This window comes from Poromitra crassiceps (assembly GCF_964638095.1).
Source record: "Poromitra crassiceps genome assembly, chromosome: 7".
Taxonomy (NCBI): domain Eukaryota; kingdom Metazoa; phylum Chordata; class Actinopteri; order Beryciformes; family Melamphaidae; genus Poromitra; species Poromitra crassiceps.
Window position 1 is genome coordinate 8353076 of NC_139628.1, and position 13411 is coordinate 8366486.

Here is a 13411-nt window from a genome sequence, read left to right on the forward strand (position 1 = left end):
ATACTAGTGTTTGTGGACTATTTCTCTAAGTGGATTGAAGTGAGCGCAGTGAGGGAAGCTACGGCTCAGGTGGCAGCGGGGAAGTTCATGAGCGAAGTGTTTGCCCGACATGGTGCTCCAAGGTACCTCATATCAGACAGAGGGTCACCATTTGTGAGTGAGTTCTTTGAGCGTGTCATATCTACACTTGGGTCTGAACACAGGCTCACTACAGCCTACCACCCTCAAACGAATGCAACTGAGCGTGTAAACCGAACTCTGAAAGCAGCTATACGCGCTTATGTTGGGGACAAGCACACGTCATGGGACAAATATATTCCCCAAATCTGCTTCGCGCTGCGCACTGCCCCTCATGAAAGCACAAGTCTCAGCCCCTCCATGATGCTGTACGGTCGGGAGCTAGAAACTTCTCTTGATCTCATTACTCAACCCACCTGTGATGGAATGGATGAGCCTGGAGTTCCTTACCCTGAGAATCTGAAAGCGTCTCTCCAGGAAGCACATGAACATGCCAGAGCAGCTCTAAATCAGAGCCACGAACGTCAAAAGCGCTATTATGACCTGAGACGTAGAGAAGTGGCATACAAAGTCGGTGATCTTGTCAGGGTAAAGTCTCACCCAAGGTCAGATGCCTTAGCTAACTTCACAGCTAAGTTGGCCCCACTGTTCACAGGCCCCTTGCGTGTCACACAGAAGTTAAGTGATGTCAACTACAGGCTCACACGTGTGGATACTGGCCAGGATGCTGGAGTCTTCCATGTAGTGAACATGCAACCTTTCCATACGTGGAGTACAACTTCTTCCAGCAGGCGCCCTGTTTCTGTGGCCACGGAACAAGAGGAGCCCAGGTCTGTGGATCTGGACGTTTCCGCGGATGAAGGATCGAGCCATGTCCCTGATGTTTACATGAACTGTGAAAGTATCCCAGACATGACAGAGGAAATGGACTGTGAGCCTGACGGCACTGACGGAGACACTCCTGTGACTGAGACTGACCTTGGTGGTGCACACTATGACTTGAGACCAAGACGCTTCCCCAGAGTCACTTCTGGTTGGTCAGAGGACAGATGGACGAACCGTTACCATACTGACAAGCTTGACCTGAAGTAGAGGTTTCTGTTGAAAGTGCACAAGTGGAAGTGCTATGTAAAAAAAAAAAAAAAAAAAAAAAAAGATGATGTAACCCTTTGTGTAAATGTATGGTGCATATTTTGGTTTCATTGATCTGCCTAAGAGGTATTTTTGTTTTCTGCATCATTCAAGTTTTTGGATGGGTTGACTGTTCAGTAACACATTTTGGTGTTGTTAAAGTTCATTTACGAAGAAAAAAGAAAAAAAGGGATTTTGTGCTGTACGTTTAGACTTGCTGCTGGAGCGTTTCTTGTTTTGTTTTTGGGTTGTGAATTTCTCTATATGCTGACATGTGTAACGGTGTTAGGGAGGTTTATGTTTTTCCCTGTGTGATTGAGAGAGCTTTTCTTATAGTCTATGTGTGGATATTGGAAAAGTAGTGTCTTTCCTCAGTTGTGTGCGGCTGGGGTCAGCCTTTGTTTCACCGGGGGGGAATATGTAACAGTCACTTTGGGTGCAATTACATGTTGGTCCACTGTGTGGCGCTCCGTGTTATTGTATTGTCTTTACGACAACCTACTTTACGTCCTTCCTCTTCTCCAGTCTGCCTCCACGCAAGACTATTCTCTGTTACAAGACTTGGCGTGTGTGAACTAGCTTCTCTGTCTAACTTCTACATGTGTGTAGACAAGTAGTGCCGTAGAGACCAGGCTTAATATGGTCGACAAGTAATAAACAGTCTGTGCGCAAATCCCACAACTGCCGTGGTTTGAGTCTGTCACGTTAGCTAGCTATCCAGGAGGCTAACAAGCTACACAACACCCCCAAGCTTGTTACAGTGTGTGTGTGTGTGTGTGTGTGTGTCTGTCTGTCTGTCTGTGTGTCTGTCTGTCTGTCTGTCTGTCTGTCTGTCTGTCTGTCTGTCTGTCTGTCTGCACACTCACTCACACTGAGTAAACTGTATTGTTGAATGTAAAAAAAGCACTTCATGTATATATATATATATATATATATTTATTTATTTTTTGTCATTTGTGTCATAACGAATAATATTTACATGTCTGATGTCAATACAGTTCAAAATAAAAGAATTGAGAGCGAGTTCTGCCTGAGATTGTGTGCTTTACAAAAATGCACTTTTCTCCTATTTCTCTTCTCAGAGAGACCTTTTTGGTGAAAACAGGGTGTATATAAATGGCTATAAGTAGAGTATAGAACATGCTAAAAGCTCACTTTTTTTTTCCTGGTGAACCCAGAGACGTACATCTTCATTTTGAGGTATTGCAAATCACTTTGGTGCTAATAGATAATTTACTGTGGGTCTTGAAAGATGACCAACAATTATGAAAATCTTTGGCCTGAGCTAAATATTGGCAGTCCTAAACTGGCCATGAATGAGTTAACAAACATTTGACTGGCACTACAGCTTCTTGGGGCTTTGAGCAGCAGCCTCATGCTGTCATTGTAGGCCACTGTCAGTCTCCTCATACTGCCTTTTCTGTAGTTTTGCCACAAGTGGGCTGTATGAAGCCTTGAAGCCTTTCTATGAGAAAGCCACCAGCACTATGGATGACCAAGCCCCAAACACATTTGATTGGTCGCCGCAACGGCTTCTTCCTGAAAACATGCGGCAAGTAAAATAAATATATATATAAGATTTAGGTTTAGGGGGTGAAAAAAGTTCAGTTCAGGTTGGGCTTATGTCTTGGTAAGGTGCTTGCCTTCCAATCCGAGTGACTGGGCGTTCGATTACTGGTCAAACCACACACATTTTTAACAAGGATTTTCCTTATTTTAAAACATTGGGGCTAGGCAAGTAAAACAAATTGGTTAGGGTTAGGGTATGGTCGTGGTTAAATAAGAAAAGCCAAATCTTAAACATATCTTTTTTACTTGCCGCACATTTTCAGGAAAAAGCAGTTGCGGCGACCGATCAAATGAGTTCGGGGCATGTCATCCTGGCCAAAGGAAAAAAATCTCACTTCACACCTGGAAACAATAGGCTCTGTGCACAAGTGATTAGACAAACTTCCGGTTGCAGTCAAATCGGCTCGCAAGCTTCCGCTTTAGCCCGGTCACTGTGTGTATGTAACTTATCTCTGACTATCTGGTTTTTATACACTATTTCTGGAACTCATTACTGAATTTTTATGACGGACTTGGCTGAATTGATATTTGATTAGGCCGCCGCCTGGACACGGACTTGAATTTTTACGGATTGCGGACTTGTATGAAGCTTAATATGCTATTACGTTAGCTAAAGCTAACGTTAACGTTAGTTTAAAGCTAACAGTGTTGGAACCATAGGTTTAGAACGAACATCTTCTCTACCACCGAATTGCTTAAAAAATGCCAATTTTTACGAGATGTCTCCAAGATCTGCCTAAAATAAACGTAAACGATGTCCATCGTATCGTTAATGCCTGTTCCCCCGCTCCCATAAGCAAGCGAGAGAAGGGATTCAAGTTATACATATCGAGTTATCTCCACAACTACGAGGGTAAGTAGTGTTTAGATTCAAGCTGCCTTGCTGATGCTTTGCTTTTGTTACGTTTGTTAACTTCATCCTAATACCTCATACCAACATGTCATACCTACTCAGAATTTTAACCCCTCAAATGCCAGTGTACAGTAAAAAGTACAGTAGAAAACACAAAAAGTGAATTATTTTCCTTCCCATAAAGGCAAACTGGATTTCTCTTGGGGGGATTATCATAGCCTGGGATATGTTCAAGATTGGCAGGATCCATTTTAGAATGATGTCACAACAGCGATGTCATAAGATGATTTTGGTCAATAATGATGGGTTTTAATATTTTTTTCAGATTACGTTTGTTTACGATGTTAGCTTGTTTTTATTAATGTTGACATTGTTAGTTGTTGTACTAACTACTAACCTCCCCCCTCTCTCAGTTTCAAACAAAGATCAGAGCACAGGTGAAATGATTATCAGGGCATTGTGCCACAGATCCATGAGGAAATCTGAGAAGCCACACAGTTTGAGTGTATGGTGAAGCTATATGCGATATGCATGTTACTTTAATAACCCAGTGTTCCTGTTGTTTCTGGGGATTCAGCTAGTGTTGTAATACAACGTAACTAGTAATGGAACGCTCAAAAGAGTGGCTAGAGTAGGCAGATACATTGACCTAGCTGATCCCCAGAACCTGGGTTAATCTGTTCGTTTTGTTCATCAGATAATTTTGCATGTGTTTTTGTACCACTTGGTCGTGGTATATAAGCTATGTTTTAGCCAGGGGTGTAGTGGTAAATACAGAGGTGAGTAAACTATCAATAGTGAGTAGTTTATCCACCTTGTTTCCCCTCTGCAATTGATACAGGTGATCTGCAAATAGGTGAGTAAACTATCTGCCTCATTTCAAAGAGGAGGGTAAACTGTGTTTACTTGTGTTTAGCCTCCACTACGCCCCTGGTTTTACTCAGCCATTCATTTAGGTGCAATCTGGTGTTAAAAGTACAAGGCTATCATGAGTCAAATAAACAATCTAGTGCATTTGACTTATACAACATGCTCTTAACATATCGAAGTACATAACATTTGGTCTGTGATAATAGATGAATAATATTAGAAATATATATTATTTAAAAACCAAGATTGCATCCTAAAGGAATGGTCAAACAATGAAACAAGCTAAGAGAAATAAGTATTTACTATGACATGTGACTTTTTGCAGGTGGTATTGAAAGATTCCAGTCCTGTGGAGCTGATGCATCACAGTTGCACATGTGTGGCGGGAACAGCTTTCTGCAACCACTGTGTTGCTTTGCTGTTCCAGTCGGCACATTACTCCCAGCTTAAGGTGCCAGTGGTCCCCCCTGTGCTCAGCTGTACCGAGGGAGAACAACAATGGCACAAGCCCAGAACTTTGGCAAGTCAAGAAAAATGCATATTAACCTGTTGCACTATAATTATACACCTGTTGGTGATATTTTCTAATCTATATCCTCCCTACCTTAATAGGGTATAAAGCCAGGCCCTGTGGATAAAATGACTGTGCTGTCTGCTAAGCCAAAGTGCAGAGCAACAACAGAGGGTGTGAGGTAAAATATCTATCTCTCTTTTTTCCCCAGAAGTGATGTCACTCAACTAGAAATGATGTCATCAGTGATGATAGATTTACTGTATTGCAATATGCTACATGAATGTTTGAATGGAAATATGCATACGCCACTTATATAACCTTTATGTTCCACACAGGAGCACACTCTACAAAGGCCTCAGTGGGGACTTGCCTGATCTTTCCGTCTTTCGGGTGACAGAGGTGTATAAGGATTTCTCCGCAGCTGAGGCGCCGATGATTTGCAGCATGGGCATCAGCTGTGAAGTTCCTCTAGTTGACTCTGCCCTTGGCAAGGTTCAAGTCGGTAGTCCTTTGTCCTACCAACAACAAGCGACGGCAAAGAGAGACCTGTCCTTCCATGCTGCCCCACCACCTCCATCTCTGCCTCTTCAGAATTACCGACTGCAGCCATCCAGTTCCATGTTTGTATGTACTGAAGCACAACAGCTACACCTTAAGTGTCTTGAGGTCACCTGGGTTATGGCACAGAAATTTGAGTGTGCTACCAGAGCACAAAGTTCATGTGCTGACTGGCATCGCCTAAGGAGGCCTAGACTGACTGCCTCACGTTTCAGGGAGATCTGTCAAGTTAGAGAGAACTCTGAGGAAGGTCTGGCTAACCGGATACTGCAAGGGACCCGTCAGACGGCAGCTATGAAGAGGGGGCTCGAAATGGAAGCAGATGCTATCTGGGAGTATTGCCAGCTAAAGAGAGTCAACCACTACCCCTGTGGATTTGTAATCCACCCCGATGCTCCTTGGCTGGGGGCATCTCCAGATGGGTTGATCTTTGACCCTTCAGAGCCATGTCAGTTTGGTCTGATTGAGATGAAGTGCCCAAACGTTAAGAGCTATGTTGACTGCCCGTATCTCAAAATGAATTTGGGGAAATTGGAGCTAAAACAAACGCATGCTTACTACTCACAAGTGCAGGGGCAGATGCTAATAACTGGAATGGATTGGTGTGATTTTGTGGTTTCAGCTGAAGAAGACATACTAATTCAACGAATATACAGGGACAGTGATATGTTGGAGGTGATCAGAGAGAAAGTAGACAGGTTTTATTTCCATGTCTACATGCAGAAATGCCTGTAAGGTTTCAAGATTGAGACATCAAATATTGTACACTATGCAAATCAAATGTGTTGAGCATCAATCATCTTACTTTCACTATTAATGGGAAATGCTTTCATGATTAATAACACTGCCTTCCCACCATGTTAACACAATAAAAGTGTAAATTGGCTGAGTGACTCCTGCTGTTTTTATTTTAATACAGTTAACCAAAGTTCACAATTTTAACAATTATAGCTGTATGGGGCAGTTCACAAAAAATAAAATCCCCCTTAACCAGAATGCTATCCATCCCGATTATTTTGGTGTAATTTGCTTCGTTTTTCTGATAAAAACTGACAAATTGACAAGTTTTTTTTTAAATTGTTTGAGTGAAATCAGATAGGCAAATCACACCAAAATTATCTGGATGAATAGACAACACTCCTGGTATCCAGGTAAGGGCAAAAAAGTTTCAGAATGTTGTGGGAATTGACCCTTTTTGACAACTGTACAACTTAACAATGACCACTGTAACTTAATATGATTGTGATTTTATTATCTTGCACCTTTAAATTGTCAAACACTCAAAATACATTTTTATCAGACAATTTATTTACCAATTAAAACTACAAGGAATTTAGCTGCTGTCGGGTGGAAAAGTGTACATTGAACACTGAATAGTTCATATCAAGTTCCTCAGAAGAGGTAGTTATGGCTACAATTTTCAATTTTCACATCTCCATTTCTTGACCAGGGGTCCATTTTGGTAATTTGAGAGGAGACATGCGACTGTGAATATTTGATTTATGCTCCCTGATATAGAGAGAGGGATAGTGGTCTCAAAGAGTTTGTTCTCTTTTACTCTTCTGATCAACCTCTCCACGTGGACTCTCAAACGGGCAATGGACTGCGTCTTCAGAACATCCACCTCTGGCATTTGGGTCCTCTTGGAGAGGAAGGCAGGACGATGAACACTCCCAGGCACAAGGTCATCCACCAAGAATCCCTTGTCAACCATGACGGCCATGTCAGGTGTTAAGAGTGATGTAATACCTGACTGACGAAACACCTCCTTGTCACTCATGGAACCCTCAAAGAGTGGTGACACAAAAGTCAGGGCTCCATGAGGGGGCATGCCCACCATGGCCTTGAAGGTGCAGTGGGACTTGTAGGTGGAGAAGACTTCACTCTGAAGGAGGAGGGATGAAGGTGTTTGACACCATAGCTCTGTGCAATCAAGAACTATGTGTGTGTTGCTGTAGCTGCCGTCAAAATCACGTGGCCTTGTGGCCTTCACAGCTGCAGGTGACATCCAGATACAGATGGAGCCCAGTAAGCTGTAGAGGAAGTTGGCCCAGGTTACAATGATTCGGCTGACTGTCGCTCGGTGGATGTTAAATCTATGGCCAAGCTCCCTCTGGGTACATCCGGTGGACAGGTATGTCAGGAAAAGGAAGAGCTCATCTATCGGCAACAGTTTCTGGAGGGAAAAAAGTTTAATGAGCTGTTAGTTGTTTAAAAGTATCCTCTTCATGCCCCATACTTTGTGTGTGTGTGTGTGTGTGTGTGTGTGTGTGTGTGTGTGTGTGTGTGTGTACTTACAGTTGGTCTGGTTAAAGGGCTTTCAGTTGTCGTGCTAGTGACATCGGCTTTCCTTGCTCTGGTGACCCTAACTATTTTGGCTGTTGCTGCCTCGATCAGGTTCCAAAATGCCATCAGATGATTGTATGTTGGGAATCTTCAAAAGAACAAAACATAATAACAAAAGCAAGTCAAGCATCAATACATATTAATTAGCCAGAGAGAGAAAAAGCAATACACTAAAACAGACAAAATATTAACATTTACAATATTTAACACAAAGACAAGAAATACACAATTATACAGTATGCATGGGCCTGAGAGGGCAGTCATTGATGTAATCATTTAGACTAGATGTATTAACTTTGTTTTTGTTATGTTCATTGTATTATTCATTCTGTTATTCGTCGGAAAGTATATTGAGACACACCTTGGTGTGATTTTGGACTTAAAATAAAACTGCTTCATTTTGATCTTACAACTATACCATTATTTATTTATTAGCTTGATGGGTTTATTTTAGACTAATGCTAGATGTCTTACCTGGTGTAAAATCGGATGTCTTCTGGGGAGGAAGCAAATCGCTGGAGTCCAAAAGTGTTTTGTAGATGATATGTTTGGAGCTCCTGTCTGAGCGCCTCGATTTCCCTCATCATCCCTTCATACTGCTCCCGGTCGACACATATGGTACGGTTGGCACCATAGTCGTGGTCCAGAACCATCGGTACTGTTTGTTGAATGTCCTCCTCAGGATCCGGCACAGGCTCCGGACATGGTCCCGGACTTGACGGTCGAGGTCGGCGTTCCCAAACACCAGCTCGTGTCTTGTTGGTGTAGTTGTTCCACTCAAACAATAATGGGACGGAGCTTGCTTCTAATATCCGTCTACCCTTAGCAGTAGTGGTGATTTGATTATCCTCGAAATGTCGGCTGCATACCTTTGTGTGTTTGGTCACTGAAAATCCCATCCTCCTGATTTTCTGTATCCACCGTGCACGAAGGTTTGTGTTTTTTGGGAAGCAGTGGAAGCTCATCATACGGTTATAGCGACTTGAAGCTGAGCAAAGTGGCACACAGCAGTGATCATTAGAGCCACCCATACCTCTTTGTAACTTGTGCACATCTCGTACATTATATTTCTTTTTCCTCACAGCACTCATCTTGTCTTGTTATTGTCATTCGGGGTTCTCAGTGTTTTGCTAGCTTCTAGCTAAGGGTTCGTTAGCTAACGTTAGGTTAGTTTAGCCAGCTTAAACGTCATACAAGTCCGCAATCATTAAATTCGTGTCCGTGTCCAGGCAGCGGTCAAATCAAATATCCATTCAGCCAAGTCCGTAATCCAAATTCAGTAATCAGTTCCAGAAATAGTGTCGAAAAACCAGATAGTTAGAGATAAGTTTGATAAACACAGCGACTAGCACAGCGACCGGGCCGGTAAGGAGAGGAAGCCGATAAAGCGGAAACTGGCTCGCCGATTGGCAAGAAAACCGGAAGTTCGTCTAATCACTTGTGCAACTAGCCTATTAACCCATTGATACCTGATGCAGCATTTGTGTGTGTATCCCTTTAAGACCGCGTCACACGGTTTGAGGTCTTTAAGGGATACACACACAAATGAGGGATATACACGCACATGCTGCATCAGGTATCAATGGGTTAAGCTTGATTTGCTACGCGCTGTAAGTCTCCATTTAACCAGAAGGTGTTGTGTCGGGGGCAGAGGGTTAGCAAAGGAGCATTGTGTGAGAGCATTTCACTGGCCACCAGCCTTTTCTCAACAGGTGGGATCGGTCGGAGAGAGCTCACCGGAGCTCCATCACATCAACTTCTAGTGGGATCTGCTGCACACTGACTTCAACATGGCCATGAAATTGATACAGAAGGACATGGAGGACTTAAAAGAGGCAATGAACGGGATGACAACTGACATGGTCACTTTGATGAAGCAACAATCTGTCATAACTGAACTGCTGAGTGAAATCAAGCAGCTCAAATGCCAGAACATGGAACAGGTGAAGAGGATCACTGAGCTGGAAAACCGAGTGGCTGACCTGGAGCAGTACTCAAGAATGAACGATGTGATAATCACTGGACTGGCGATCAGACCAAAGAACTACGCTCAGGCTGCTAGAGGGCCCTCGTTGGAAAACGGTGACCACGAGGAGACCACCGAGGAACAGGTAACGGCGTTCCTTCAGAGCAAAGCCATTGTGATTAACAAGGAATGTATCGAAGCATGTCACACACTGCCAGCTAGGGATCCGAAGAACAAGCCTGCCATCATTATCCGTTTTACAAATAGGAAACATAAAATAGATTTACTTAGGCAGGGAAGGCAACTGAAAGGTTCCAATGTTTATATAAATGAGCATCTCACTAAGAGAAATGCAGACATAGCTTGGAAGGCAAGGGCACTTAGGAAACAGGGCAAGATTCAATCAACTTGGACTGTCAGCTGCAAAGTTTTTATCAAACAAAAGGGGGCGCCAGAGAACGCCAGGGGGATGTGCATAATGAGCATAGACCAACTGGACAGGTTTGATAGAGGCTAAGAGCAGATGCGTCCAGCAGATGCCTATAGACAAGTAGGCTACTGCGCCCAGCATGGATTTTGAAAGTGAGATAGACCCAGACTATAATCTCTTAGATAATATCATCACAAACTGCTGCTATTACACAGAGCAAGAGTTTAATTTAAGTATCAAATATGAGCATGGCATATCTATAATTCATTTCAACAGTAGAAGTTTGTATGCTAATTTTCAGAAGATAAAAGATTATTTAGGACATTTCAAAAAATCCTTTAATGTCATAGCTGTATCAGAAACATGGATCGATGAAGACAGGGGATCTAATTTTGCTCTACATGGATACGATTTTCATTGCACCAGTAGAGGGAATGGAAAGGGTGGTGGTGTGGCACTGTTTGTGGATGAGGGGCTTTCATGTAAGGTAGTTGATAACATGTCAGTTGCAATTGATGATGTAATGGAATGTATTACGGTTGAGATAAATATGGAAAGAACGAAAAACTTAATTGTGAGCTGTGTGTATAGAAAACCAGGATCTAACATTGACACATTCATGGTGAACATGGAGAGGCTGTTTTCCACATCAAGGCAAAAGATTCAGTATGTCTGTGGGGACTTTAACATCGATCTGTTGAACCCAAACAAACATGGAAAAACTGATGAATTCATGGAAGTAATGTATGGTATGAGCCTTTTCCCAACAATCACGAGACCTAGTAGAATAACATATGAATGTGCTACCCTAATTGACAAATTTTTTACGAACAACATGGAAAGTAATACGATAAGCGGATTATTAATAGAAGATATTAGTGATCATTTGCCTGTTTTCACAATTTATGAGTGTAATTACAGAAAGAGAAGGGAGTTCAAGGAAACCACATACAAGAGAATAAGAACTGAAGAAACCATATCTGCTTTCAGAAATGAGTTATTTCAATGTGACTGGAAGAGTATATGTGAAGTATCAGATGTTGATGAAGCTTATGGGTTATTTTTAGACAAATTTAAACTCCTGTATGATAAAAACTGTCCACTGAAACAGTGTAGTAATAAGAACAAGTTTGCAGAAAAGCCGTGGATGTCAAAGGGTATACAAAATGCATGCAAAAAAAAGAATACTCTATATAGGATATTTATTAAATACAAAACAAAAGAAGCAGAGTTAAAATATAAAAAATATAAAAACAAACTAATTAGTATTATGAGGAAATGTAAGAAGGATTACTATACCAAATTATTAGATAAAAATAAAAATAATGTTAAAGGTATATGGGATATATTAAATAGTATTATTAGAGATAAACAAAACAAACCATCATACCCAGATTACTTTATAGAAAAGGACAGAAAAATTACACTTATGAAGGAGGTTGTGGATGGGTTTAACAACTTTTTTGTTGATGTGGGACCTAATCTAGCCAATGAAATTGACAATACTGGGAAGAGTTTTACAGTGGAAGATTGCGGAGAAAGAAACTCTGCCTCAATATCATTGGGAACCATAGAGAAAGAAGACATTATTGATATGGTAAACAAATGCACAAATAAAACCTCCACAGACGGGGATGATATTGATATGTCTCTGGTAAAGAATATTATCGTGGAAATTGTGGAGCCACTATCTCATATATTTAATTTGTTATTCAAAATGGGAGTATTCCCCCAAAAAATGAAAATGGCAAAAGTTATCCCGTTATTTAAAGCTGGAGACAAGCATTTGTTCACCAATTATAGACCGGTATCCCTGCTATCACAGTTCTCTAAGATACTTGAAAAACTATTTGTTGCAAGATTAGATATTTTCATTGATAAACATAATCTCTTAATGGACGGCCAGTATGGTTTTAGAACAGCTAGATCTACCTCCATGGCATTAATGGAGCTGGTAGAGGAAATAACAGACTGCATAGAGAAGAAAAAATATGTATTAGGAATATTCATTGACTTAAAAAAAGCTTTTGACACAATAGATCATGATATATTATTGAAAAAGATGGACAGGTTTGGTGTCAGAGGGGCTGCTCTAAAGTGGCTGGAAAGCTATATTAGTAACAGGCAGCAATTTGTTGTGATGGGTCAGCATAAGTCACAATGCTTAAGCAGTACCTGTGGTGTCCCACAGGGGTCAGTATTGGGACCCAAATTGTTCATTTTATACATTAACGATATCTGTAAAGTATCTGAATTACTGAAACTTGTTGTCTTTGCGGACGACACAAATATTTTGTGTTCGGGGGATGACCTGCAGCAGCTTTTAGAAGTGGCAATGAAAGAAATGGAAAAATTAAAAGATTGGTTCAGTGCAAATAAGTTATCACTCAATCTGAAAAAAACCAACTTCATGATATTTGGTAATCGTAAAATTAACATTGATCCCCAACTGGAAATTGGAAATGAAAAAATTGAGAGAGTGTATACAAACAAGTTCCTAGGGGTTTTAATAGACCACAAACTCTGCTGGAAACCCCACATACAGTATTTGTGTTCAAAGATCGCAAGAAGTATTGCACTGATTCTTGAGAGTCGGGACAAAACATGTCCTACATAGAAAAGTCTAATTTATATTAAAAATCCAGAAATTCATCATGATTTACATACTTACAAAGTTAAATCTAAAGGAACTGTGTATACCTATGTTATTTTTTTAGCACAAATTTGTATATTTTTTTAGGTAATTTGTTTAAATGTATGGTCTGTGGTTAGAAGATCCATGTTATTGTACTTGTCCTCAGCAAGAGGTCACAATATTGACCAGCCCAAACAAACTACAAAAAACTCTATAATTGTGAATACATATATATAAAATAAAAAAGAAGGGGTATACATATATAAAACAATGCATGAAATGAATGTCAAACAATATTTTCCGTAAAAATCTCCCTATCAAAGTTGTGTCCTCAGTTTCTGTCAACTCCGTCAGACTTTTTCGTAAACCTTATTAAATCAGGAAATAGCATGGTCAGCTATATCCCTGAGGACCCCTTTTCATCTCCCCACCTGTGCTGAATGCAACACTACCACACATGCTCTGGTAAGTTTTACATTTTTTGATATTTTAGACAAACAATGTCAATATTCCTATGGTCA

General features: G+C 41.0%; 1 protein-coding gene and 1 long non-coding RNA gene across 2 annotated transcripts; one reads left to right on the forward strand and one right to left on the reverse strand.

Moving 5' to 3' along the window:
* Window positions 1–3218: 3218 nt before the first annotated feature.
* On the forward strand, window positions 3219–6399 carry LOC310779769 (uncharacterized protein). Its single transcript, XM_083640262.1, has 4 exons — window positions 3219–3571; window positions 4767–4961; window positions 5054–5133; window positions 5291–6399. Exons 2-4 carry the CDS (start codon window positions 4800–4802, stop codon window positions 6246–6248), a joined length of 1200 nt encoding a protein of 399 aa, XP_083496388.1. The 5' UTR covers window positions 3219–3571; window positions 4767–4799; the 3' UTR covers window positions 6249–6399.
* Window positions 6400–7372: 973 nt separating this feature from the next.
* On the reverse strand, window positions 7373–9209 carry LOC310780320. Its single transcript, XR_014552919.1, has 3 exons — window positions 8334–9209; window positions 7812–7947; window positions 7373–7689 (listed from the first exon to the last, which is right to left on the reverse strand). It is a non-coding gene; the product is annotated as an uncharacterized lncRNA (long non-coding RNA).
* Between the last annotated feature and the right edge of the window lie 4202 nt (window positions 9210–13411).